The sequence below is a fragment of the Mesocricetus auratus genome, unplaced genomic scaffold (assembly GCF_017639785.1).
Source record: "Mesocricetus auratus isolate SY011 unplaced genomic scaffold, BCM_Maur_2.0 Super-Scaffold_6730, whole genome shotgun sequence".
Taxonomy (NCBI): Eukaryota; Metazoa; Chordata; class Mammalia; order Rodentia; family Cricetidae; genus Mesocricetus; species Mesocricetus auratus.
In genome coordinates this window covers 99,415,676-99,443,346 of record NW_024429184.1, presented here as the reverse complement: position 1 = coordinate 99,443,346, position 27,671 = coordinate 99,415,676, and the positions used below count along the sequence as shown (strand labels likewise).

The 27,671-nt window shown below is 44.8% G+C and overlaps 1 protein-coding gene across 2 annotated transcripts in view; it reads left to right on the top strand.

Moving 5' to 3' along the window:
* Window positions 1-24,963, top strand: part of Gramd2b (GRAM domain containing 2B) — an 82,617-nt gene extending 57,654 nt beyond the window's left edge. For both annotated transcript variants that reach the window (XM_005069103.4, XM_005069104.4), the window contains exons 3-14: window positions 2,230-2,329; window positions 3,901-3,967; window positions 5,786-5,889; window positions 9,098-9,193; window positions 12,244-12,315; window positions 12,419-12,499; window positions 14,994-15,105; window positions 15,586-15,708; window positions 16,243-16,330; window positions 17,188-17,292; window positions 18,930-19,023; window positions 23,752-24,963. In XM_005069103.4, the coding sequence (XP_005069160.1) occupies window positions 2,230-2,329; window positions 3,901-3,967; window positions 5,786-5,889; window positions 9,098-9,193; window positions 12,244-12,315; window positions 12,419-12,499; window positions 14,994-15,105; window positions 15,586-15,708; window positions 16,243-16,330; window positions 17,188-17,292; window positions 18,930-19,023; window positions 23,752-23,793 (1,084 nt within the window). In that variant the 3' untranslated portion in view covers window positions 23,794-24,963. The remainder of the gene's footprint in view (window positions 1-2,229; window positions 2,330-3,900; window positions 3,968-5,785; window positions 5,890-9,097; window positions 9,194-12,243; window positions 12,316-12,418; window positions 12,500-14,993; window positions 15,106-15,585; window positions 15,709-16,242; window positions 16,331-17,187; window positions 17,293-18,929; window positions 19,024-23,751) is intronic.
* The last annotated feature ends 2,708 nt before the right edge of the window (window positions 24,964-27,671 follow it).

The window sequence follows — 27,671 nt, the reverse complement described above, 5'->3', positions numbered from 1 at the left end:
CCCTTTTGCTCCACAGAGCGGCCTCTGCCCTTCATACTGCATTTGCCTACCATGCATGGTCTTTCAGGACACCTGCCTGCCTGCTGCCCTCTAATTCCATTAGCGTGTGTTGAACCGGATACGTTCCATCCTTGTTTTATCTGCTTGGAGTTTTTATTTGTTGGTCGCTTTGTTTTCCTGATGTTTCTTTGTTTTTTGAGACACGGTCTCGCCATGTAAACCAGACTGGCCTCGAACTCACAGAGATCCGTTTGCCTCTGCCTCAGGAGCGCTGGGGTTAAAGGTGCACACCACCACACCACACCCCGCACTGTTTTGTTGTTGTTGTTTATATCTGAGGTACTGTGTAGCTAAAGCATGCTCCTAACTCACTATGTTCCTCAGGGTGGCCTTAAATTCATGATCTTCCTGCCTCAGCCTCCCAAATGCTAGGATTGCATTGGGCACTGTTGTACCTATCTACATGTCATTGTTATTTTTTGACATTTGTAAAAAGTGTTACCTTTTTCAGGTCGAGTGTCAGCAAACTCATAGTTTAAAAATTAATAATAATCCCAGGATTCCCACGGAACACATTAGCTAGCCCAGAGCTGGTCAAGTCTGTCTACTGTGAATTGCTGAGAGCTTCTTTGCCTAAACATCACGCAGCCAGTGCTCTCATAGCAGAGAAAACCATTGTCCACTGTCTGCCCAGCTTCCATCATGTCTGTCCCTCTGTGGCATTGAAGAAACTGTATAAAAGTATGGACATTCTGTGTACTGTTGCCAGCCCCTAGCAATAAAGCAGCTATACAATGATAAAGCACATGCGTGCATCAGTTCTGGAGCTCATACACACTCTGCCCCTTGAAATGATTGTTCTCAGCTACAGAACTTAAGATGACGCGCAGACACACGCATCTGCTGAAAGTGGAGAGCCGGGCTAAAAATCACCCACACCCAATATTCCAAACTTCTGGCCTCTGCCTGTAACAGACAAGGGAAGATTTGGATCTTATGATGATGTCTGTCTGTCTGTCTGTCTGTGTAGCCTGCCTTGTACGCAAATGGCAGGGAGGGTTATAGAGCCCATGCATATACATGGACAGACCAGAGGAGGAGTTGAGGTATCCTGTTCTCTCTCCATCCTATTTTTTTAAACAAGGTCTCTCACTGAGCGTAGAGTCTGCTATTTTCATCGAGGCCGCTGGCAACAAACCCAGCAAATCCCCACCCCCAACCCCAGTCTCTACCAGCGCAGTGCTGAGGTTACGGACAGACGCACACAGACATGCCTGGCTTTTTACATGGGTACTGGGGATCCTCGGGTACTCGGTCCTCTTGTGCCTGAGTGAGGCACTCACTCCTTACCCACTAAACCGTCTTCCCAACCCCCACTCTTGTCTTTTGAAGATTCTGTGTAACCCAGGGTAGCCTCCAGTACACTCATTCCTGTCAGCCAAATGCAGAAACAGTCAGATCCTTTGAAGAGGTGTGTACTGTGGGCACATGGGACAGACAACGCTAACTTTGATGATCTGGAAAGACACTGCAATACAGGGCCTCCTCTGTGGAGCTCCGCCCCCTGTGGGTGGAGCGCCGCCCTCTGCGGGTGGAGCATGTCCTTACACAGTACTGCTTTCTGAATCTTCTCAAGGTATTCTCACTCCCTACAGGTGTTGTGAGCAGAACCAGAAGGCAAACGTGAAATGAAACGTCAGGCACCTTATACAAGGCCGCGCGCCCTAGCCTTCCGTGTGCTAGGACTGCGGGCATGCACTACCGTGCCCGGCACACACTGCCTTTAACAAAAAGAAGGGAAGAAATGTCTGGTGCATGTGCCCACAAGCTCCCTAAGGATAAAGACTGTCTTGTGTGCGTAAGGCCTTCAGCACAATGCTCCACTTAGTTAAGTCTTATTAAATATGAATGGGTTGTGAAACAAAAATACTATTTGATTGTGCTTCAGCTGTAATTTTGTTTGGCAATGGACCTCAAGGATTCCTCTTTCTGTTGGTTAAAACACGTCTGAGCCGATATAATTGCTTCCGCATCTCCAATGCCCTTTCTGCAGTTCATCCTGGTCACATGATGCATGAATGCCCTCAGAGTGTAGCAAGTTCTGATCTGTATCTAGAAGGGGAAAAAAACAAATGTCAGTCTTTCTCGTGACATGGTACAACGGTGAGGATTTATAATGAGTGACATAAACAGTCCCTTGTGTAATCTCTGTGGCTTTTCTTTCCCCAGGTCAAAATCCAGTTTTGATGGTTCCACTTTGTCGGGTGATAAGAATGAGTGTAAATCCGAAAGCAAGACTGAAAGAAAAAAGTCTTCATCTTCCAGCCAGGTAATGAGAACTGCAGTGCGTGTTGGCTCCAAGGGCGATTAAGAATCCAGAAATGCAGCATTCTGCTAACCAGGGCCAAAGCAGGCACGGGGTTTAGAAAATGTGAAGGACAGATGGGCACTGCTCGTCCTGACTAATTCCACAGCTGACCCATCAGAGCACATGGAGAAGGCACAAGGCTGTGGGATCGAGCCTGACTGTCGGGTGCTAGTGTGTCATCTCACAGAGCAGGGGGAGTGCTACATCCATGTCTTATAATACAGCCTCCTCAGGTGCCCACCGCGCAGAGCAGCAAGACCTATGAACACACAGGTGACGGCTCTGTGCTAAATACACCCAGAGAGGTGCAGAATCCACCTTACTGGGACCAGCTCGATGGTGTAAAGGGAAGCTTTTTCCTTGAGAGAAGCCTTCCCGCCAGCCTGGTTCTAGAGCCGCATCAGTCCCAAATAAACACACAGGAGGCTGTATTAATTGTCAAGCTGTTGGCCTTGCTTGTTTCTTACTGGCTACCTCTGACTTAAGTAATTACCCCATAATTGTTAATCTAAGTACTTCTCTTACCGGAGAATAGTTCCGGGCTTCCTACCCCTTGGCGTTACATCTTGACTCTCTGTGTTTCTCCTTCCCAGAGTTCTCCTGGACTCCTAGTCCCACCTATCTAGATTCCTATTGGCCCAACAGTGCTTTATTGACATAATCACAGGACTTCCCACATCACAATGGAGTTTGGGTTTTATTTGGTTCTGGGAGTTGAACCCAAGTCCTGTATGCCAAGGACAATCTCCACTACTGAGCAGGACCCGCGACCCCAGTTTCTTGCAGCTCATTGTTATACATAACTCCCATAAATGTGTTGACACCTGCCCTCTAAGGATGCTGCTTGTGGCAAACATTTCACTAGCTATAAATTGCTGGCTGTATATTATCTCCACTGTTGTGGAGACAGGTGCAATTTGCAAGCAATCCATCTGCAGTGCTCCAGACTCTTGGGCCTCATACTGCCCTGGAGTGTTACGTCCTGCTAGTCTGTCTCTGGCCTCGTGTGCTTTCGTGGCCTCATAGAACTAGTGACTACATATTGTCCCAAGTGGTGAGCTCTCCCAATGTGTTACTCCATGTAAGTAGCCCTCTAAGGCAAGGAATTCTTTTGATGTCAGTCACAGAAAAAAGACACCGAGGCCCAGGGGAGCTAACTGATGAGAGCATGACCGCACGCCAAGGCAGAAGCAGACCCAAGACTTCAAGTTCAGGGTTGTCTGAGTGCAGTTTCTAAGTCCTGAACTTTCCCCAGGGCTCTTGGGTGTGTGACTCTGGCACCTTCCCTGGTGAGAGCCCTTAGAATGCGGTCTCCTCTCTTATCAGGAGTACCTTCGCCCTGCTCTGGTACTTGGCTGGCCACCCAGCAAGGTGTTAATCATGTTGGAACAAGAACCTATGTAACCCTGTGTCCCCTGTGTCTCACCGAAGGATGGAACTGGAAACTTAATCAGTTAAACCAGGGTTAAAATGTGTGATGGTTGCAAAAACTGTAGAGATGATGTTGACACCTGTGTTTTGCCCTCCTGCAGTACAAGGCGAACATGCACTTTCACAAGTTATTTCTTGATGTCCCAACCGAAGAGCCACTGAGGCAGAGTAAGTCCCACCTGCTATTGGTTTCGTCTCCATGTTTAAAAGTCTGTCTAAGGGAGCTAGAGACAATGGCTCAGCAGTTCTAGAGGACCTGGGTTCAGTTCCCAGCACCCACAAGGCAGCTCACAGCCATCTGTGACTCCAGTCCCAAGGCATCAGTGCCGTCTTCTGGCCTCCGAGGGCACGAGGCGTGAACATGGTACATAGACATACGTGTAAGCATACACTTAAAAATAATATTTAGAAATTTTTTGAGTTGTGTAAGCAGTATAGGGAGAAAGAGCACACATTTCAGGGAAAAGTTTCTGAAAAGTACAGGTCATGTCATGACAGTAATGCCGGCTGCATTCACATTTCACTAATACCCTGGAACATAGGACAGAAGGAGCAGCCTGCTCTGGTGACACCAAGTCATCCAGGAAGGTCCCACAATAACCTCCTTGCCGTTTCTATTTATTCTGAAGTGTTGGTGACTGAGTCATCCTCAGATTTGGGATAATAAGCCTGGGACAGGAAAGGCTGCCACAGGAAGCATCGTCCCTGGTGGTAGCATTGTCCCTGGTGTACGGAAGTAGTCACAGTGGTAGCAGTGGTAACACCCAAGCAGTTTCCCAGGATGCCAGGTCAGCATGTGGCTCATCACAGGACCTACAATTGAACTCTAGCCTCTCTTGGTGTGTACTTGGTAAGTCAAGAGGCTAGGTGCCTGCCATGGTCAACTGGCAGGAGGTGTGGTCATGTGCTCTTTCCCCGGTGAGACCATCTGTTTCATCAGTGAGTCATTAGGATCTTGGCAAGAGAGGACCAGGGGTGCTTATATTAGCATGCAGATGATACATGGTTGCAGACAGAAGAGGTTTTTTTAAACATGGTTCCTAGTTTCTAAGGGTAGACTTGCCCTCCTCCCCTTCCTGCTCTTAGAATGTCTCTGACACTTTGAATTGAAAAACACATTCTAGCTACTACGACTTTATCATGCTAAAAATGACTGAGGAGCTAGGCATGCTGGTATGTGCCTCTAATCCCAGCACTGAAGACAATAGCAGGAGGTTCTCAAGGTTGAGGCCAGCCAGGTCTGAATTTTGAACTCCAGGCTAGCCTGGACCACACAGCAACACCTTATCTTCAAAGAAAAGAAAAGAAAAAAAAAACTCACAAGGAAGTGATAGTTCAGCCAAATGTAGTATGCTCACATATTGTGCGTAAGTGCCAAAACATGTATGAAAAGTGGGAAACAATCTACTACCTGCAGTGGAGTTATTTCAAAAGCAATAACCCTCCTCAAAGAAAAGAAGCCTAGGGAAACTATACAAGTAGGGAGTCACTTTGGGGGTGGGCACCCTGCTGAGCATGCTCATTTTAAGGTCCTAGTTCAAGAAGGAAAGATGGCAGACACACGTCTGGGCATGCTTTAACCCAGATTCACACAGCACATGTTTGAAGTCAAAGTGGCCGACCTGAATGTTTAGGAGCATGCTCAGTCAGGGTCATAAAGATGGTGGACAGGAGCACCCCTGGTCATGCTGACCTCTCTCCAGAAAGGTTTTGTGTGTGTGTGTGTGTGTGTGTGTGTGTGTGTGTGTGTGTGTGTGTGTGTGTAAAACAAAACAACAACAGCAAAACAAGACAGGCCATCCTGAAGTCGTGTTTCATGGAGGCGTTGGCCCTGAAGAGGTTTGCCTTTGGTAGTAGCTAGCAATGGAACTTTGGAGTGTCTCATCACTGAAATACAGACACACTGTTATTTGGAATAGGAATCATGGGAACAATAGTAATGTAGAAAGATTCTAAAGGGCACTGTTCCACCTGTCTGTTTCTTAGGCTTTACCTGTGCTCTCCAGAAAGAAATTCTATACCAAGGAAAGCTCTTCGTGTCAGAAAACTGGATTTGTTTTCATTCCAAAGTCTTTGGAAAAGACACTAAGGTTGGTGTGTTTAGAAGAAAAAGTAAACACGGTATTCATTACATGCTTAAATGGAAACGACTTTAAATCTGGCTGTATTTAAATATTCCCGCCACGAGCCTGACTTTATTTCCAGTTTTCTTTGTTGTGCTTCCAAATTCGAGGGCTCTGAATGGCTCCAATGGCTCCAGCTTCCTCCTCCCCCCCCCCCCAGCACGGCTCGATTCCTGCTTTCCTTACTCACATCACCTTGTACGTCTCCCACCCTTTGCCCTGAATCCCTTTTACCCACATGTCATCAGGACCCTGAAGTTGTTCCTGTGCGTTTCTAAGAAATAAGCTCTAATCTGTCTCAACGGCATTCATTAAACACCAAAACATGTGGCTAGGTGTGGTGGCTCAGCCCTGTAATCCTCACAGGAGGGCTTCCATGAGTTTGATGACACGATGGGCTATAATAAATGAGTTGCAGGCGAGCCTAACCTACTGTATATGACCCTGTCTCAAACAACCAGCCTCCCCCCCAAAACAAAACTTTTACAAGTTATCCATCTTTGCTCTATCCATAGCAGTTATTAGGACAACAGGTTTGTACCTCAAGGGACCTGCAACTCAAGTGTAAAGGCTTTGTCTGCAGAGCCCCATGACCTCAACTATGCTCTGGTGTGGCTGAGATATAGGACACCCAGAGCTTGAGAACAGCGTGGGTGACAGAGGAAGTGACAGTTTCCTGAGGCACCGCTCTCTGAAACTGTCCCACAAAGAAGGAAAAGGCAATCCGTGCCTGTGAACTGTGACTTCATATAAGGCACCGTTCGTTCAGGCAGCCAGAGGTCAGAAGAGCGCCTTCCTGCTCTGCATGACCTTAGTGAGTTTTCAGTGACCATGCCACCAGATTATGAATAGGCTGTTTCATACCCACGAGGTAGCTAGCCAGTTACGAACTCTTTGCAATAAATATCCTGTGTCCAAACATTCTCCCTATAGCCACTAGTAATCCTGTAAGGACCAATCAGCGAATGTGACTGGTGTTCCCTATTTGCTGATGTTAGCTCTGGAGGGCAGCATGCTTCATGTTGCTCCTTATAGATGCCTACTGAATGCTATTCTTAGGCATATTTGGAGTTGAGGCATTCTCTGAATTAATACAATGCAAACTAGTATTCCACCATAACTCTCAGGTTTCAGGATTATAAGAAGCTGATCATGGAGTCTGGAGGGGGGTCTTGCCCTGCTTCTCAGAGGGATAAACATGGGTCTGAATTCAGAGCCGGTCTGCGTCTCTAATCAGAGTCGCAGGAACTGAAGACATTCTGAACAAAGGGTTTTCTCTTTTTAATAACATATGGTTTCACAAGGGCAGTGAGTGAGCTTCAAGCAGGGGTTTGAAAAGTCTGCTTCACTGCCAGAAGTAGCTGAAAGGAGTGTCCCTGGTTTTTAATACTTGGACACATTGGGCTTCTTCTGTATGAGCTACACTTACTCCTCAGAGAGAGGAGACAGAATTAGCAGGGGACAGAGTGAGAACAAGGACAGTTTGTCCGTTTCTTCCCACCCCAAAGATGGTGTCAGAGTCTTGGCAGAATTCACTCATGAGTAAACAGACATCAGTTATCCCAACCAGAACTGTCCCCTGACCTTAAGAATGTGTGTGGGTAGACATCTTTAAAACAATAGCTTTTATAAAAGAATCCAAGTGGCATCATTCTCTCGTTCTTCTCCGTCTTCCTTCCTAGAGGATAGCCCGTCTCAGAGACCCAGATGTGAACGCAGATATTCAAAATTAAGAGTTTGTTTTCATCCTCTTAAACTGGCAGAACCAACACCCTCCTCTTCCCCACTGACCCTCTGGCCTCTTTCAGAGGGCATGGCCTTTTTATAAAATATACATTCATAAGCCTGTGCACCTAGGCATAGACTGAAATCATTTTTTGTTTGTTTATTTTTTGTTTGGTTTGGATTTTTGTTGTTGTTGTTTGTTTGTTTTGGAGGGGTTTGGTTTGTTTGTTTGTTTTTTCAAGACAGGGTTTCTCTGCAGCTTTGGAGCCTGTCCTAGAACTTGCTCTGTAGACTAGGGTGATCTCGAACTCACAGAGATGTGCCACCACTGCCTGGCATCAAAACTTTTTTTTTAACCCTGCCCGTAGGTGAGACTGGGGCTTCACTGTGATATGATCATTTTCACTTGAAACAAAACAGTGGCGGTCACTGTTCTCTGTGTCGTCTGATATATTCTTATAGCACATCATATGGGAGGAAATGACCATTTTGGATCAGATCAGTTCAGATTCCAGTGTTTATAAGTTCTGATGCACAGGACCTTGAATGAGCCATGTATCTCTCCAAACAGATTTTATGATCTGATATCTAAGCCTTACATGATTGGCATGGTTAAATGATAGTCTCACTTGATAAGTAAGAATTGTTGTTTCTTGTTTGAGCCATAAATGAACATAATGTTTTTTCTTTATGTTGCACATTCTGATATTCAAGAGAAAAATGAGGAACTTGGTAAAAATTTTTATTCAGCATACAATGCCCTCTGACCCTTATCTTTTAATCCAGAAAAAAATCTTGAGTATAAAGAAAAGCTGTCTGGGGCTGGAGAGATGGCTCCAAGGTTAAGAGTACTGGCTGCTCTTCCAGAAGTCCTGAGTTCAATTCCCAGCAATCCATGGTGGCTCACAGCCATCTGTAATGAGATCTAGTGCCCTCTTCTGGTGTGCAGGTATACATGCAGGGAGAACACTGTATGCATGATGATAGATGGATAGACAGACAGACAGACAGACTAAAAAAAGAAAGGCTGTCTGTACTTGTAAATCAGGAGGCAGAAGCTTTGCATGCATGGCCTGTCAGGCTGAGATCATGTAAATAGTAATGGAACTAAATTCAGTTCTGGGTTCAAGACTTTCTGTCCCCACCCACAGGAGCTCAGCCCAAAAACCAAGTCCACAGCAAATTCGATAAGCGCTAGGCCTCTGTGGAGCCTTGAGCTCGGATGCATGCACGTCAGGGTAATTTCTGTGTTCTGTTACCATGTCTACAATTTCCCAGTTGTGCCCCGTGGCTTTGGAAACCCCAGTCTGAACAACTCAGTGATGTCTTCCCACCACTCCCAGATTCACTGTTCTCCACGAAGCTGGCTGGTGGCGTCCTTAGCCAAGTGTAGATCTGAAATGTCGCGTGTCAAGGCTGAGCTGGCACTAACCGAGTGGTTCTGTTTCAGATCTCCATCCCTGCTTTCTCGGTCACCCTGATAAAGAAAACCAAAACTGCCCTTCTGGTGCCAAATGCCCTGATCATAGCGACAGTCACGGACAGGGTGAGTACAGGACCCTTGCTTTGTCCGATGCTTCCTTCTCCGTCGTTGTTACCCTTGTTCTTCTGAGGCGCTGTTGTTATTGTTATTGTTGTTGTCGTCATAATTTAATGCATTTCAATAGCAAATGTACAGGAGCAGCACAGAACGCAAACAGTGTTAAGCACTCACCACAGGTAGGACAACTCTGAAAAGTATGTTGAATGTGTGGAACGTGCTGTGCGCTAACAATGCTGCCTTCACCATCCGGTTCACTCCAGTAAGAAATTTATTCACTGAACAAAAGGTCTGGGAGCCTGGCAAGATGGCCTAGTAGATAGAATGCTAACTCTGCAAGTCTAACCACTAGTATTCAGTCCCCAGATTCCCAAAATGGAAAAAGAGAACTAGCTCCCAAACGTAGTGCTTTGGCCTCTTACATGTGTGCACTGTAGCACTTATATGTCCATACATATATCATACACACACGTATGTGCTTGAAATAATAAGAATAAAAGATTAAAACTAAGTTTAAAAAGAAAAAAAAAAGCTTAGTCTAGGGTGTGGTGGTGCATGCCCTTAATCTCAACACTTGGGAGGCAAAGGTAGACAGATCTCTGTGAGTTCAAAATCATGCTAGTCTAAATAGCAAGTTTCAGGACAACTTTGACTACAGAGAGAGGCCTTATGTTAAAAAAAATGAATGGGAGAGAGAGAAAGAGACAGAGAGAAGAGAGGCCTGGGCTACCGAGACAGTTCAGCAAGTAAAGGGACTGACAGAAGCCTGACAGCCTAAGTTTGGTCCCCAGTCTCACAGGTAACAGGCACAGACACACACACACACATATGCTCACGCACGCACACCATCACATGCTCACACACACATATGCTCACACACACACAAACACACATATGCTCACACACACACACACATATGTCCCACACACACACCATCACATGCTCACACACACATATGCTCACACACACACATACACACTAAATTAATTTGAGAATTAACAGCAAGTGATCCCCTGACCTCCACACATGCACACAAATACATGCTCACACACACACACACACACACACACACACACACACACACACAGCCCCTCTTCTGTCCGAGGTGCTGGAGTAACTCCTGAACTGAGTTACCCAGAGCATGCACAGCCAGAAACATTTCCATTTAGACATTTGTTTCATCTATTTTGCAAAAGCATAAAAGCTACTTTCAACCTCTAACTGTACTAGATAACTAAATATGGGTGAGAAGAAAAAAATAACAGTGCATCTGTGATCTCTGTACTTAGGAGCTAACTTGGGAGAATCATAAGTTTGAGGCCAGACTGGACTATGTAGTAAGATAGACAGATGACAGATGATAGAGATAGATAGACAGACAGATAAATGATAGGTGATAGACAGATGATAGACAGACAGAGGTGATAGATAATTAATAGATAGATGATAGATGGTAGATAGATATAGATCAATTCTGATAAACTAGGAAACAAATTTACCTACCTATTTTTTTTAATACAAACAGCTATCAAGCACTTCCTTTTTGCCAGGCGTATATTAAGTGCTTTCTTTATATTTTGTAATTTATCTGTGTGCACACCATAGGGAAAGCATGCTTGAGCAGCTTCCCATTGTTCACTCTTAGTAAGTATCAGCGCCAGACTCTGCACCTAGATCTGTCCAGTGACAGAGCCCACAGTGTCTGCTCCTCTGAAATGCCGTGATGCTGACTTGGTCATTGCATCATTCTCTTGGTGGCCAATGAGAGGGATCATTCAAACTCGGTCTGAAAAGATCCCATGACACACACGGATAAAGCCGCAGCTTTTCAAGTCTTCTAGATGTACCATTTCCATATGTCCTCAGTTTCCCAAATATTTGAGTGGCTTTGATTTTTATTATTTTTCCCATAACTCACAAGCATCCAGTTGCGGGGAGTGGGAATCTCCATATAAGTACAAAGAAGAAACTGGAAATGACATGAAAAAGAGCAACCCTGTTAGAACTGCTGGGAAGTCTTCCACAGAAATCCATGTCAGAGCAGAGAAAGCAGGCCTCCTCCAGGAATCACAAAATACCTTTAAAAACAAAACACTCAGTAGGGGAGGAGACTTTGGAGGACCCAGCCTGTATCACCAGCCTTGCCTTAGTGACCTGACCTCCCATCTATGCTTTTAGGGGACACCCATGTTATCCTTTGACAGCCTCAATTTTGCTCCATTTTTTTTATTATGTTTAAATTGTATTTGGGGACTTTATTACCATAATAGAGATGGAGATGTTGGAGAGGGATGTAAGGAGCTGGAAATGATGGAGGGATGTAGGCAGCTGGAGATGATGGAGGGGGATGTAAGGAGATGGAGATGATAGAGGGGGATGTAAGGAGATGGAGATGATGGAGGGGGATGTAAGCAGCTGGAGATGATGGAGAGGGATGTAAGCAGCTGGAGATGATGGAGAGGGATGTAAGGAGATGGAGATGTGGCTCCATCTGTAGAGTGCTTGCCTGGCAGCATGAAACTCTGGATTCAGCTGCCAGCATCACACACACTGGAATGGTGGTACACACCTATAATCTCTGCACTTGCAGGGTGGAGTCAGAACTATCAAGAGTTCAAAATTATCTTCCTCTGCATAGTAAGTTTGTTGTCAGTCTGGGACATATGAGACCCTGTCTCAAAAAAAAGGGAAAAAAAAGGCAAGTGAGGGAATGTACTTGTTTTATTCAAGAAAGAAAATAAAAATTGAATGTTTAGGTGAAAAAATGAGGTTATAGTTAAAGTGATGGTCTTTGTTGTTTGGAAATATAAAAGCTAGGGGCCACAAAGATGGCTCAGCTGGTAAAGGATGTCTGTACCATAAAGTCTGATGACCTGGGTCCAATCCTCAAGACCCACATAGTAGGAAGAGTTGTCCTCTGATTTCCACAGGGACACCATGGTGCATGCGCATGTACACACACACACAATGTAATTTTAAAAATTCATAAGAAAACACAAAACTAAGTAACAAGTATTTTTGTAATTCTAAACTATTGATTGCACTTTATTTTCCAGTACATATTCGTTTCCCTACTTTCCAGAGATTCAACATACAAACTGCTAAAATCTGTGTGTGGACACTTGGAGGTGCGTATGACATCCAAATTCTCCAAATTCTGTGCTGTCTTTCTTTCATGTGTCTTAAAGTCTGAAGCTGATCTGGGTCTTCATTTTATTCCTGTGATTTCAGAACACAAGTGTCGGTAACAATTCCAACCCATCTTCTCCAGAAAATAGTTTCCGGGCAGATCGCCCTTCATCTCTGCCTCTGGTAAGCTGCCCAAATAATGATGTAAGCGCACAAGCACAGGATGGAGCCACGGCTACCCTGTGCTCACACTACAGCCAAGGCTCGGGAGGAATTCAGGGCCAGTGTAGTTGGGGACAGCTGCAGAGCACAGCCTGTCTCTCCAGAAGCAGAGAGACCAAAGGAAGCCACTAGCTTTTTTTTCTAGTAATCTACAGGTTGTTCTGCATGGAGAAGAAATGGCATAGTGAGACTGGGGGTACACAAGACCTGCTTCACTTGCTTGTCAGTTTTGTTGTGTGTGGTGCTGGGAGTCAAACCCAGGGCCTCATGCATGCTAGCCAAGTGCTCTCTGCGAAGCTGCATCCCAGACACAGGGCTCCTTTAAAGAGATCCACAAATCTCTTTGAGGCAGGCTTGGATCACAAAGGTCCATTCAGGGTACTATACTGGGAAACCAAGGAAAATTCAGACCAATTCTCACCTTGAGGGACTTCAGCTTAGGAAGATGGGCAGACTCAGAAATGACTTGGCAAAGCTATTATGCTCAGGGGACAGGTAGAACTATTATGGCTCCCTTGGACTTTGTAGACCTCAGTGAAAACCTCCAGTGGTATCTCCTATGCATACATGATGTCTACCTGTAGCAGAGACCTCTAACAGTATCGTATAAACCATTGACCCTACACTGATTACTGATAAATGTTTGCCTGGAGTCAAGCAATACAGCCCATAGTTTCAGCTATATGGCGGTGGCGCACACCTTTAATCCCAGCACTCAAGAGGCAGAGGCAGGTAGATTGCCAAGTTTGAGGCCAGCCTGGTCTACAAAGTGAGTTCCAGAACAGTCAGGGCTACACAGAGAAACCCTATCTGGGGGGGGGCAAACAAAAAAAAACATAGTTTCAACATCTATGAATCTTCTTTTGCATTTTGAAAACTAATGTAATTAAAACATGTTCACATAAAAACAAGAAAGTTTACCTGGGAGTAGTGGCATGCACCTGTAATCCCAGTACTTGGGGGGCTAAGACAGGAGGATTGCTATGAGTTTTAGGCCAGACTGGGTTACATAAGCCATGCTAGAAATATATAGCAAAACTTTGTCTCAAAAGCAAAAAGGAATATTTATAGCAGTATTTTTCATAATAGTCCAAAGTAGGATAAAACCCTGATGAATGGGATGTATTTAATATAGTATACAGTGGAGTATTACCCACTCATGAAAAGGAATTGAAGGCTGATACATGCTACCACATAAATGAACCTTAAAAATCATTATGACAAGCAGGGCATTGGTGGCGCATACCTTTAATCCCAGCACTCAGGAGGCAGAGGCAGGCGGGATGTCTATGAGTTCAAGACCAGCCTGGTCTACAAGAGCTAGTTCCAGGACAGCCTCCAAAACCACAGAGAAACCCTGTCTCAAAAAAAAACAAAAAAAAAAATCATGACAAACACAAAAGGGTATGTGTTGTGTGATTGCATTTACTGATGCTTCTCAAGTTAGGATGGGTTTCCATCCTTATAGACCATCATAATGATCCATAGCACTCGGAGGGAAAGGGTGTGGGCCGTACAAAATACACATGTGGTGACCTGTAGAGGTAGAGGCAGGAGGGTCCAAGGTTAAAGGTCATCCTCGGTTACATTGAGACTTTGAGACCAGCCTGAGATAGATAGACCCTGTCTCAAACAGTTAAACCTAGTATAAATCAGTCCATCAAATGTTCGCCCTTTTTTCCTCTATCCATCATCGTAAGGAACCTAATGGATGCTGAGATGACCCTAAGACAGTAAAGTCAAACACAAACGTTGCTCATTTGCTTACTAGTGTTTCCTCGGTCAGCAGCTAAGCTGTTAAGAGCTCAGCCTAATTCGGCCTTTGCCAGGGCCAGCTGGGAACACCATGTGTTCCCTTAGGTCTTAAACACTTCGGGAAAGCCAGGGGAATACAAATTGAGACGCCTCTGCCCGTGGCCTTCTCTCCTGCCCACATCCTCTGAGCCGTAGCTGACCCTGATCGAATCTAACTTACAAGGTTGCAGCTTTTCTTTCCCAGTCTGATTTGCCGGCAGTGTTTTATTTGTTTGTTTTTGTTTTGTTTTTCTTCTCTGTGCCCACTGTCATGTTTTCTTCATTGTAACTTACAATACTTTTGTCTCCACATCCGAGTGGCTTTGAGCTGTCTGTCTGCTCTTGTGCTGTTGGTGGCGGTTAGATGTTCCAGGGCACAGGGCTGCTGAGCTACTCAGCCTCCCACTGGAAGTTTCTCTCCCACCAGCCTTCTAGCGCTTTCTCTAGACACTTGTTTCAAACCAGCTGTGTGCTGTTTGTTAACAGAATTCTAACCATGCTGAGGAATCTCGGTTCCATAACCAGATACTCCCAGGTTAGGAAAATCCTGTGGCGAGTGGTAACCCGTGCTTCCTTTCCATATTTTACGGCTCAGGCCTAAGCAAGGCGGCTAGGGTTTACAAAGGCCTGCTATCTCCTCATGTCACTGTTCTCCGCATAGGATTTCAACGATGAATTCTCAGACCTGGATGGAGTGGTTCGACAACGAAGGCAAGACATGGAAGGGTACAGCAGCTCCGGCTCCCAGACTCCAGAATCCGAGAACTCCCGAGGTCTGAGGAGATCGTGTCCCCATTCAAGTTTCATGCCCCCACCCAACACCCTCCCCTCACCCTCTTCAAAACACAAAATAAGGCCCATCCTTCTCTCAGTTAACAGTTGCGAAGGAAATCTTGGGAAAGGGTTCCTAAGAAAGGGAATTGCCTCTGGCAAAATCCATCTCCTTTGTCCGTATTTAACAGACATCTCTTACACTGATGTGCTAGGCTGGCTGAGAGAGATCTACATGAGATTTCTCACTTACGTCAGTAAAAGTAAGAGAGGCTAATACCGTGTGTCTGTGGATGCCAACCCAGTGTCCTTGCGTCATTCTTGGTGAACTTTGGGTTTCAGTCTCCAGGCACCACATCCCACTCAGGAGAGAGCCACAACATGGCCACTGTGTAGATGAAGGACTCATGGGTTTTGTAGCTGATCCTATGACTTTTAAGTATATTGGGGAGCAAATTGACCTGGCCTCATTTTCTTGACAGACTTCCATGTGACTGAATCTCAGACAGTTCTGAATGTCACCAAGGGAGAAACAAAACCACCTCGCACCGATGCCCACGGGAACAGAGCGCCTGAGGGGAAAGCCAAGAGCCTGCCTGCGCATGGTGAGGAGCAGAGTCATTGATGGGAAAGTGGTTGGTAACGTGTAAAGAGCCCCAGTGTTTTACACCATGACTGCCTCTCATGGTTCCTTCCTCTTGTTTCTCTTTGCATGTCAAATCCCACTTACTTATTCAATAAGTAGTTCCTGGTTCTGGGCTTTACCAGAGGTCACAGTGGGAAGTTGCCGAATTAGTCTCCATAATTTGAGATTATGAACCCAAAGTTTATGGTAAAGCTTGTTACTGACTTGTTTCTTACTTATTAACTATAGTAGTAATAATAATAATAATAATGTTACATTGTTCCATAGACCCCCCCAATACAATACAGAAATAAGCATCTCAAATATATATTAGATGAAATGACTTGAAAAAAATGAGCCTACTGGTTAAAATACCAAAGAGGAGTTCTCCACTAATACTTTCCTTTCCATCTGGGAATGAACCTATCTCAAGTACCTCTTCCATGTTGAAATATTACTAAATGAAAGAAATATACTGGGGTGCTAAATTGCTATTTTGGTTTTCTCTCAACAGGCCAGCCAGAAACTGTTGGGATTTTGCATAACGTCAAGTCTCAGAAATGCCCAACTCTCCGCCATATTCTTATATTCTATGCAATTGTGTAAGTAGATATGTTTACTTTAAGTGGCTTATGCAAATGATCTGGCTTTGCAGATGAATAATCTCTTCACGTTGCCAAGAGTCTTCGTGAATCCCGCTGGTGCTGACACAACCCACATATTTTTCTTGGCAATTTCTGTTTCCTTCTGGGATGGTTCCGCCCCCTCCCTCGGCTGAGAGGAGCCAGTTCAGTTCTAGGGTGTCTCTAATACCAGAGGGGGATAAATATGCTCCTTTGGTCTCCACCAAAGGAAGGAATTTGTGAGTCTCTGGGGAACGAGGTTTGCTGCCTCTGCTCAGCCTCCTGGACCAGAGGAAGAGGATGCCAAAAAGGATGGGAGCTTAGCTTAGCCGTCCAGCTTGGGTCTGGCCTTGAACAATCCTATAAGAATGGCCATTTTTGCACTTTGAGGACTTGGGTGACAGGATTTTTAGTCCTCTTGCTGTGAAGTTTTATAATAAGTATCAATCCATTTTCTCTCCTGATTTTTATTTTTTGTTATTATTTTTTATTTCATGTGAATATTTTGCCTGCATATATGTCTGTGTGCCACATACACATCTGGTGTTCTTGGAGGCCAGAGGGCATTGGATCCTTAAGAACTGGAGTCACAGATGGCTGTGAGCCTCTCTGGGGGTACCAGGAATCAAACTCGGGTCCTTTGGAAGAGCAGCAGCAAATGCTCTCAACTGCCGAGCCATCTCCCCAGCGCTCAACTTAGACCTTATAAATCTCTTTAAGCCTTTGGTTCTTTTTGAAAATGCTCCCAAAGTGGAAAGATGGCTCCACGGTCACTGTTTTCTGAAGGTCAGTTCCTAGCCGTTAACGTTTGGAAATTTCTGGTTGCCCCTCTCTAGCGTGTGTGTGCTGATCGTCTCGACCTTCTACATGCGATACAGAATTAACACTCTGGAGGAGCGGCTGGGGTCCCTGACAACCGTTTTGGATCCCTACAGTACTGAGTAAGATGGCTTTCCCGTGTGGACTCTTTGAATTAGTGTAATGACTGTCCTTGGTTTGGAGTCCCCCTTAGCAAACACCGAGAATGCGTTCTGTGTCCTCACTCAGTTAATGTGTGAGCCTGGAATGCAAAGAGGCAGAAGGGTTCTAGAAATGAGTGACTTCACCCTGCATGGTTCCGGGGCTGCTGTCGTGTCCCCAGAAATGCTACAAGAAACATGCCGAATATTGTGTTATTCTGCTAATTATCCTAAGATGTTGGCTGTGACCTTGACCTTAAATGGTTCACCTTTATCTTTAGAAAATGGCAGTGAGTCAAAACATAGGTTTAAAAAAAAAAAAGTGACTCAAGCAAGTCAGCACATCCCATCATATGTAATTGTTTATATTAACTAATTTATTTGCAGAACCCTTGCCCATATTCATGATCACTGACTCATTGAATGTGTCTGTGGTGATTTTTCCTCCATCTCACTCACTCACACACACACACACACACACACACACACACGTATATATTTGAGACAGGGTCTCTCTATATAGCCTTCGATGTCCTGGAATTCACTCTGTAGACCAGTCACAGAGATCTGCCTGCCTCTGCTTCCCGAGTCCTGGGATTAAAAGTATGCGCCACCACACTCAGCCTCATCCAACACTTCCAATATGCCTAACTAACCAGATCTATCCAACCTATTCATTCTTTTCTTTAAATCTATTTGGATATGGATTTTGATACATTGGCTAAAATGGCTTTTAAAGACTATCTACCACTTGCTAGGGACCCTATTAAAAGGGCTGGAAAGATGGCTCAGCAGTTAGGAACACTGGATGCTCTTCCAAAGGACCTGGGTTCTCTTTCCACCACCCATAGTGCAGCTCACAACCTTCTCTGCTCTAGTTCCAAGGATCCAGTGCCTTCTCTTGACTACCAGGGGCTGTACACATAGTGTACATGCATACACTCCTACATATAAAATAAAAATAAACATTAAAATAAAAGCTGGGTGTAGTGCCTCACACCTTTAATTATTCCCAGAACTCAGGAGGTAGAGGCAAGTGGATCTCTGTGGGTTTGAGACCAGCATGGTCTACAAAGAGAGTTCCAGGAGTTCTGTAGACGGACTTCCTTCCTTTTCCTCTGCCAGCACCAAATAACAACACCGAGACTTCTTTTTAATTATAGACACTTGGCCTTGCCTACGCTTGTCCCATTAGCTCTCATAACTTAAATTAACTCCCTGGCTTTTCATTCTAGTGTACATGGCCCTTTCTCCCATTAGAAAATCTGTCATGGCTGAGGCCAGCCGTCCTTCATACACATGGAGCTGTCGTGGGGATGGCAAGGATATTAGAATCATAACAAACCACATTCTTGGGAGCAGTTGTCTGAGTTTTAAGTTCAATCCAACGCACAACAAGGCACTTGGGGAAAAAATTAGCTTAAGAGATTTCATGCCAAACTCAGAACTGGCCCCTGCATATCTACCCTAGGGTTGAGGATTACTACCCAGCCTTTGTGACAGTGACAGGCAAAATGGCGCCGGTCCTCTCTTCTAGCCTATCGTTTTTCCGTTCAAACTCAATGTTCTGTGCCTTTCTTTGCTGTGGTTGCTCTTAATGTTTCTCTTTTTCCTTACAGGCAGACAGTCCCATCGGGCCGGGGGCCACAAGTACAGTTAAATGTGGAGGCCCTCTGCCAAGAACTTACAGCTAACATAGTGAAATTAGAAAAGGTAAGTTGGTTTTTTTTTTCCTGAGTAGTATAGGAGCAAGCTGGTCGTTCCTTTCAATTGCTAATGACCATTTTTATTTCTATAAAGAAACAGAATTTAGTCACAACAAAATAGCAATTTGGTTGGTCTAGCATTTGTGTCCCTGCCTGGACGTGGGACCACTGGTAAAGTGATCAGTGACATTGGGGTTCATGGACGGTTACATTTGGGAATCAACTAGTATGCCTGTTACTACGTTGGCTCATTAGGAATAAAGTTTTAAGTTACCTTGCTCCCAGTGGCAGAGGTAGAAGGCTGTTGTCTGGAGACCTAGCATTTGAGCCACTGGCTAAGTTGTGGTTAGAAGTCTCCTGCTTGCTTTAGGGTCTGCAGAGACAGCTTAGCTGTTAAGAGCAATGACTGTTCTTCCAGAGGACATGGGTTCAATTCCCAACACCCACATGACAGCTCACAATTGTCTGTAAGTCCAGTTCCAGGGGATCCAACACAGATGAATATACAAACAAAACACCAATAAAATAAAATGATGAATAAAATCACTAAAACAAACAAACAAACAAACAAAGCTATGTGGGGTGAAACAGCCTTTAATCCTAGCTCTTAGGAGGCAGGGGTCAGGTGGATCTCTGAGTTCTAGCCAGCCTGACTGACAAAGTGAGTTTCAAGACAGCCAGGACTACACAGAGAAACCCTGTCTGGGGTGGAGGAGGGGAGGGTCCTCTGCTTAGGACTGGCTCAGAGGGAGAGGTTCAATCCTCATAATAAATAAATTCACCTTCTAATTTACTGCTCATAGGCCTCGCCTGGATCAACTCTGTCCTTAGCTTCAGTCTTAGATTTAAGATGGTAAGAGAATGCATGAGGAGAGCATAATCATTCATAACTAGCCTAGAGATACACCTGACTGTCAGGGTTTATTTCTCCTTTCAAACATTTCCGTCCTTTTGTGTGCGGTAACTCCTTCCGTTTTTGCCCTAATCCTTTACCTGCTGCTCGCAGGGTGGGGCAGTGTTGTTTTCAGTTTTCCTCATTCTGACTTGTAAACGCTGTTCTTTGGTTCAGGCGCACACAGAATCCTTCCCCCCACTCCCTTGTCTTTCTCCCTCCTCCTGTTCCTGTCCCTGCCAGGCCTCCACAGAAGGATTTGTTCACCAATCGAAGTTGGCATGTCTGTGTGGGGCTCGAACCCAGCCCAGCTGGGCAGCGAGGGAGACGGCTGGAAATGAAAGGAGACCGCTTGCATCCCCAAAGCAGAGTCTGTAAAAAGTAGATTTGGGCCAAAATGTTCCCAGAGGCGGTTGAGCAGTTAGTTGCCTGGCACAGCCTGGGGATGAACAAGCCCGCCGAGATGAGCTGTGGGAAATCCTGAGGCATGACTCAGCTCTTTGCAGCAATTCCTTTCTGCTGTCAGAGACCGATCATGTCTAAGCCTCTTGATCATTCCTCTACACCCTGTTTCTGTTCATGGTCGTCACTGTCCCTTCAGTCACCTTCACGGGAAACCCAAGGGTAGCCCCCACTCCCCCCAGTCCCATGAAGTCTGCCTTCAGATGTCTCCGCATTCTCTCCCCGTCTGGCACTGTGAAGTTGAATCCCATTATGAGTTTTCTTTATTTTTTCTGTTATTATGGGATGTGAGGGGATATAAGGAGTGTGTACACCAGTGCCCCTGAACACATGTAGGGGTCAGAGGACAACTTTTGGGATTTTCTTTAGTGGGTTCCAGGAACAGAACTGAGGTCAGTAAACTTGCACTCATTTTTTTTTTTAGTCTATCAAGTCATCTCCATGGCCGCATTTTTGTTTTCTAATACTCCTAAAACTCAGCATTTGATATATTTATTAGCCACTGGATTTTTGGCTATTGGTTGCTTATTTATCTCTTTTGTTTGGGTTTTGCTTTTTTATTTGTCTTTATGAGTATGTTCAACTTTTTTTGCTTTGTTTTGAGGGATTTTTGTTGGTGGTGGTGGTGGTGGTGCTGGTGGTGGTTTTTCCAAGACAGAGTTTCTCTGTGTAGCCCTAGCTTTTATGGAACTCGCTCTGTAGACCAGGCTGGCCTCAAACTCAAAGATCCGTCTACTTCTGCATCCTGATTACTAGGACTAAAAGCGTGTGCCACCACTGTTTGGCACTGTTTGCTTTTTTTTCACATTTATTTGTGTGTATGAATGTGTACACACACACACACACACACACACACATTTACACACAATACCACTAAGCACATGTGGGAGTCAAGGTGGGTTCTAGGGATCAAACTCAGGTTGTCAGACTTGACAGCCAGAACTGTCCCTAAATATCTAACCTAGAGTTGAGAATTACTACAGGGCCTTTGTGCTGGTCACAGGCAAAATGATATAAGTCCACTGTCCTGTTTTGCTTCTCTGCCACCGTGATAAAACACTGACCAATAGCATCTTGGGGGGCAATGGGCTCATTTCAGCTCACAATTCATTATCCAGGGAAGCCAAGGCAGGAGCTGAAGCCGAGACCATGGAGGAAAGAATGCTGCCTACTGGCTTGCTCAGATACCTTTGTTTCCCTCTCTGTCTCTTAAGACTTTTGTCTTATATGCATGAGTACTTTGCCTGCATGTGTATATTAGTGTCATGGATGGGCCTGGTGCCCAAAGAGCACAGAACAGAGTATCGGATCCCCTGGAGCCAGAGTTACAGAGAGTTGTAGACCACTGTGTGGTGCTGGAAACTGGAACTAGGGTCTCTGCAAAAACAGCAAGTGCTCTGGCCCACTGAGCCATTTCTCCCCACCCCCAATTTTTTTTAGATTTAAAAAAATTTTTTGTGTTTCTGATTGTTTTGACTGCCTGTATGTATAGTCGCACCTCATGTATGCAATGCATGTACAAGCCAGAAGAGGGAGTTGGACACACACACACACACACACACACACACACACACACACACACACACCCCTACCTACCTCAAACCTGGAATTACAGACAGTAGTGAGCTCCCATTGGGTGCTGGGAACTCAGGTCTTAGTTATCCCTCTTATTACCCAAGGCCCACCTGCCTAGGAATGGCGTTGACCTACAGGGATTAGCAATTAAGAAAATGTCTCAGGAAGGAATGAGAGAGGAGGGAGGGGAAACTGGTCAGTATATAAAATAAATGAAAAAAATGTAAAAGAAAGAAAATGTCTCACAGACAGGGCTGCAGGCCAATCTGATGGAGGCAGTTCTGCAGCTGAAGTCCTCTTTCCCCAGGTGTCTCTAGATTGTGACACGGTGGAGGTGAAGCTAGCTGTGACACCTGCTAAGCCATCTCATCAGCTCACAATGCTTTAAATGTTTTTATTTTGGTGTACGAGTGTTTGCATGCATGTATGTATGTACACCACATGTGTGCAAATGCCCCTTGAGTGTAGAAGAGGGCATTACATCACCTGGAACTGGAGTTACAGGCAGTTGTGAGCCACCTGATATGAGATCTGGGAACCAAACCAGGGTTCTCTGCAAGAGCAAAAAGTTCTCTATGGGGGCTGGAGAGATGGCTCAGTGGTTAAGAGCACTGGCTGCTCTTCCAGAGAACCAGGGTACAATTCTGAACACCTACGAGGCAGCTCACAGCTGTCTGTAACTCCTGTTCCAGGGGATCTGAAATCCTCCCACAGACATACATGCAGGCAAAACGCCAATACACATTAGATACAAATAAATAAATTTTTTGAAAAGTTACCTTACATGCTAAACCATATCTCCAGCATCCCCTCTTCTAGGGAATGCTTTTTATGGTAAAGAAGTAATTATTTTCCTAGGACTAGAAGGTGCATTATTGGTAAAATGATATAGTAGGAAGAACATAAGTGTGAGTTATATTTTCATACGTCAGCCTAGCCTGTGTATGGGATGGCATGGTCACGGCGAGAATACCTAAGTACCTACACACGAATACTAGAGGCCTTTTCTTTCAGCTTTCCCTGAGCATGCATGTAAGATATCATAGACTTCCTCCAAGCAGTGTCTTAGTTTGTTATGCAGAGCTATCACCGAATGCTACAAACTGGGTAATTTTATAAAGAGGAGGGATCTGTGAAGCTCTCACTTCTGGAGGCTGGAAGGCTCAAAGTAGGGAAGGTGTACCCAGTGAAGGACTTCCTGCTGATGGGGACTCCATGATGGGACAGAGGGAGCGGACTGCCTTGGGTGTCTCTTACCAAACCTCTAATGCAGTTGTTAGTGAAGCCCCACCTTAAAATACCATCAGCATAGGACTTCATGGTTTCGTTTCAACATGAGTTTTGTTGGGGGACACAATTACCAGGCGTAGAAAAGAAATATGGGTTGGGGTTTGTTTGTTTGTTTGTTTGTTTGTTTGGTTTGGTTTGGTTTTGGTTTGATCCACAGGATTCTCTACTGCTGTTATAATATTGGTTGTTTAGAATCCCTCCTCTGAAATCTTTAAGACTCACCTATTCTGTGTTTCCTGAGAGCATTTTAATGCCCAGCCAGGAAGTAGTTGGTCTCTCTGGAAGTAGGTCTTCTGTGGACATTATGCATAGCAATGTGTAATAGAATTGCTAAACATTACGTTGCTAGTTAAAGTCACAGGGTGGAGCTTTATTTAAATTTAACCTCCACATAGCTTTTTATTCTACATAGAATTATGTCCAGCATTTCTCCCTGACCTTAGCAAATATACTCTTAGGATACATACTGTAATTCATAACATTGTATAACAATGGCATCTCTTTAATTGTTTCAAGATACAGAACAACTTACAAAAGCTGCTTGAGAATGGTGACTGAGTGACCAGATGCTGGGACCAACATAATACCTCATGTTTTCCCTCGAAGAAGGTGCTTCCCGAGAGAGTCTGTTGTGCGCCCCCTGCTGGCCAGAGGCGCAAGAGGCTGGGAATCCAGATGTGTTTGCGCTTGGAGGTCTCCAGCTCAGGAAAGGGGGGGAGGAAAGGGAATGATTTTGCTTTTGTGCAATAAAAGGTGACCTTGTCTCTGCTGCTGCCTGAAGGAAACAGACCCATCTCGGGAGGTGAGCAAGGTCCCGGAGGACACCTGTAGAGCGAGGGTTATGGTGACGGTCAGTAAACACTGCACTCCATGCTTTTTAGCCCTTCCCAGCCTCCTCTTCGCTCCCTTCACCCATCCCAACCAACCTCCAGACCTAAAGGGTACGCCACATACAAACTCAACATGCTCCTTAAAGAACTAGCCATGAGCCTCCAACAAGGCAGGAAGGTGTATCTCCAGATGAACAGGCCTGCTTCAAACACCCGCGTTTTTGTCTCTATGTTTTTTTTTTCCTTCTGCTCTATGTTCTGACTTCTTTCATCTATGCATTTTAATTTCTCAATTCAGTTTTGTAAGCATGTCTGGTAAAGTGAATTAAGCGTTCCATTTGTGCTATGCTGTTTTGTTCCCTGTGACTAGTACTTAATTGGAGTGATTCTCCCTCACCTCTGACCAGGAATCTTGGAGGTAGGAAACTGAAATACTAAACCTAGATTCACTCTGAAACCAAAACTAATCTTCAGGCCAAAAGCTGTAATCGTGATATAATTTGCGATGGAAAGTACCGTTTCTAAGATTGTAAGTGGAATACGGTAGCCGTTCTGTAACCGGATCTCTGTGTTGGACTCTAAATCCCATCTCAGCATGGAAATCGGATGTTCTTTCTCCTACAATAAAAAGCAGTACGTGGTGGCTGGCTAACTTTACTTACAGTATGGGTTGGATTTTTTTATTATTAATAATTATATAGGGTACCGTAAGATCTGTAAGTATAAGACATTCTCTCTGCAATGCGTTTTGTAATCATTTCTATGAAATGTATTTTGTTTAATCAGATAAGCTAATAAATGGATTGGTTACGTCGTTTGTATTTGTCAGCCTACTGGGTACCTGTGCCTGGTGCACTGGCTTTTAATAAATACTCATTGGCTAAAACCCTGTACCTAACGCCGTTTCCTGGGTTTGTGAATTCTTTTGCCTAAGACTTCCTGTGCCTTTTAAGTTTCCTCAACCCCACACTATGACTTCCAGCTTCATACTCACCACCACCACCACCACCACCACCACGGAGCATTTATTTCAAAAGTACAAAAAAAAACCGGGGGGTGTTATAATGGTATCAAGGAAAGAAAATGAGCTGTGAAATCAATCGACAAGAGCCCGATTCCTAGGTTTGATGGATATTTTAGGAGGTGTAAGATAGTTTGCCGTCCACTTGCCCGTTTTGTTCCTGAGACTGAAAGTGCCAAAGGAAAAGGACCAGTGTGGCCTGATGCTCCCTCTGAAGCGCGCAGCTCTGTTGGGCGAGTAGTTTCCCTCATAACAGACACCGTGCTCCTTTTTTAAATTTCATCTGGGTGTGCATTTGTGCGCACATGAGGTCAGAGAGAACAACTTTCAGGAGTCAGTTCTCTCTCTAAACCACAACTTCCAGGGATCAAACTTACACTGTCCGATTGCACCGCAAGCACTTTTACCTACTAGGACCTCACTGGCCCCTCTGTGAGTGTTCTGCCATCTAGAGATCCATCTTAAAACAATAATCAGGCAAATATCAGCTTTACATGGAAGCATATTTCTTGAGACGGGGTCTTGCTATGTAGCTCTTGCTGGAACTTGCTGTATAGACCAAGCTTACCTGTCTTCTGCCTTCCAACTACTGGGATTAAAAGCACATGTCACACCCAACCTTCAAGAATGATCTTTGAAGTTTTCTGGTAGCAGAACACATTTCTGGTTTGGGTTTTAATTTGGTTTTTGGATATAGGATGTAGTGTATGTAGTGTGTGTGTGTAGTGTATGTAGGCCTGGCTGGCCTGCAACTCACTCTGTAGACTAGGCTGACCTCAAACTCTCAAGAGATCCGCCTGCCTTTGCCTCCTGAGTGCTGCGGTCGAAAGGTGTGTGCCACCACCGCCCAGCTTGGACAGTTTTTAAGAAAGGTATATTGTGGAACTTTGTCATCATTTACACACCTCCCTGTTGGAGTTCCTGCCATCTCACCAGCCCAGAATATCCTTTCATGTGCTGCTCCCCCTCCCCATTTTATTACATTTATCTAATTGGAGGGGGCAGTGAACATAGTATCAACGTGTGGCAATCAAGTGACAACTTGCAGGAGTCCATTCTCTCACCATATGGATCCCAGGAACCAATCCTGGTTATCAGGTTTGACAGCAAGCACCTCTACCTACTGAACCATCTTCACAGCCCCTCGTGTGCTGCTTTTAAGTGTGTATCCTGATGCTAATGCTGTGGCCAGATTAACTGATATAGCCGAGCCTGCCATGCCCACCACAGCTTCCCTGGTGCTGGGGTTTCAGGCATAAGCCACCACATACAGCTTAATACAGCAGGTTTGGTTTCCTGAATTTCCAGACCATCTTTGTTGTATCCAGATGCAAAACCTTTTCTAGTGTGGGAAGAAAGACTGAAAACCACTTTCTCTTTTGTGGTTTTTCTTATCTTTTGTGTTTCTAACTACTTAATAGAGTCTCCCCACCCCGACCCCTGTACACACATACACACACACACACACACACACACACACACACACACACACACACAGTGTCCACCACACCAATAATCTGTATAGGGGAATGACAAATGGGGGATCAAATAGCCCTTGCCTGCAGATAAAGTCACTGCATAAATGGATCTTTATGAATCACACAGCTCATCATCCTTTAGGTTTTTAAGAATCTGGCCAGAAAGCCTCACTTTAACAATTCTTTCTGAAAGTAGCCTTAATACACAAAACTATGAGAAAATGCAGCATGGAGAAGTATGCATCCATTTGTCCTGCCATCACTCTACCTAATTCTTTAAAGACGTGTTTATCTTATTTTGTATGTGTTATTTTGCCTGCATGTACATATGTATGTATATAAACCTGTGCATGCCTGGTACCCGTGAAGACCAAATGAGGTCATCCGATTCCCTGGAAGTGTGGTTACACAATTGTAAACCAGCATGTGGATGCTGCTGGGGACCAAACACAGGGCCTCTGCAAGAGCAGCAAGTGCTATTAACCGCTGACCTGTCTCTCCAGCCTCCTCTACCTGTTTTAAGGATGTTATAGACAGAAGCTTTCCTCCTCCTGAGTCCAGAAAGCTACACATATTCACTGAGAGTGTTGCTTTGTTAGTTTCTGAATGTCCCTCAGCTGTGTGCATAAATTAGGGTAGCAACACCGGTTCCTTTGTTTTCTTTTCAATGTTCCCTGTTAAAATGCACCAATGGGATGATGAAGCAGATTTGGCCCCAAGCATATTTAGACTCCTTCCCTCCTGCATGCATTCTCAGACTCTGACCATGTAAGAATCCCCTTGGCCGTTTGTTCCTTCATTTGAGCTTTGTGACAGTGTACTCTATGCCTTCCTGCCTATGTATATATGAATCACAACTCTCTGCCCTCCTTAGGCACTGCACATATGTGGCGCACATACATACATGCAGGCAAACATACAAGTGAAATAAAAAATAAATATTTTCAAAATATGAGTAAGCTGGGCATGGTGGTGCATGTCTTTAGTCCCAGAACTCAGGAAGCAGAGGCAGATGGGTCTGTGTGAGTTCAAGGCCAGCCTGGTCTACAAGGTGAGTTCCAGGAAAGTCAAAGCTACACAGAGAAACCCTGTCTCATAAAACTGATG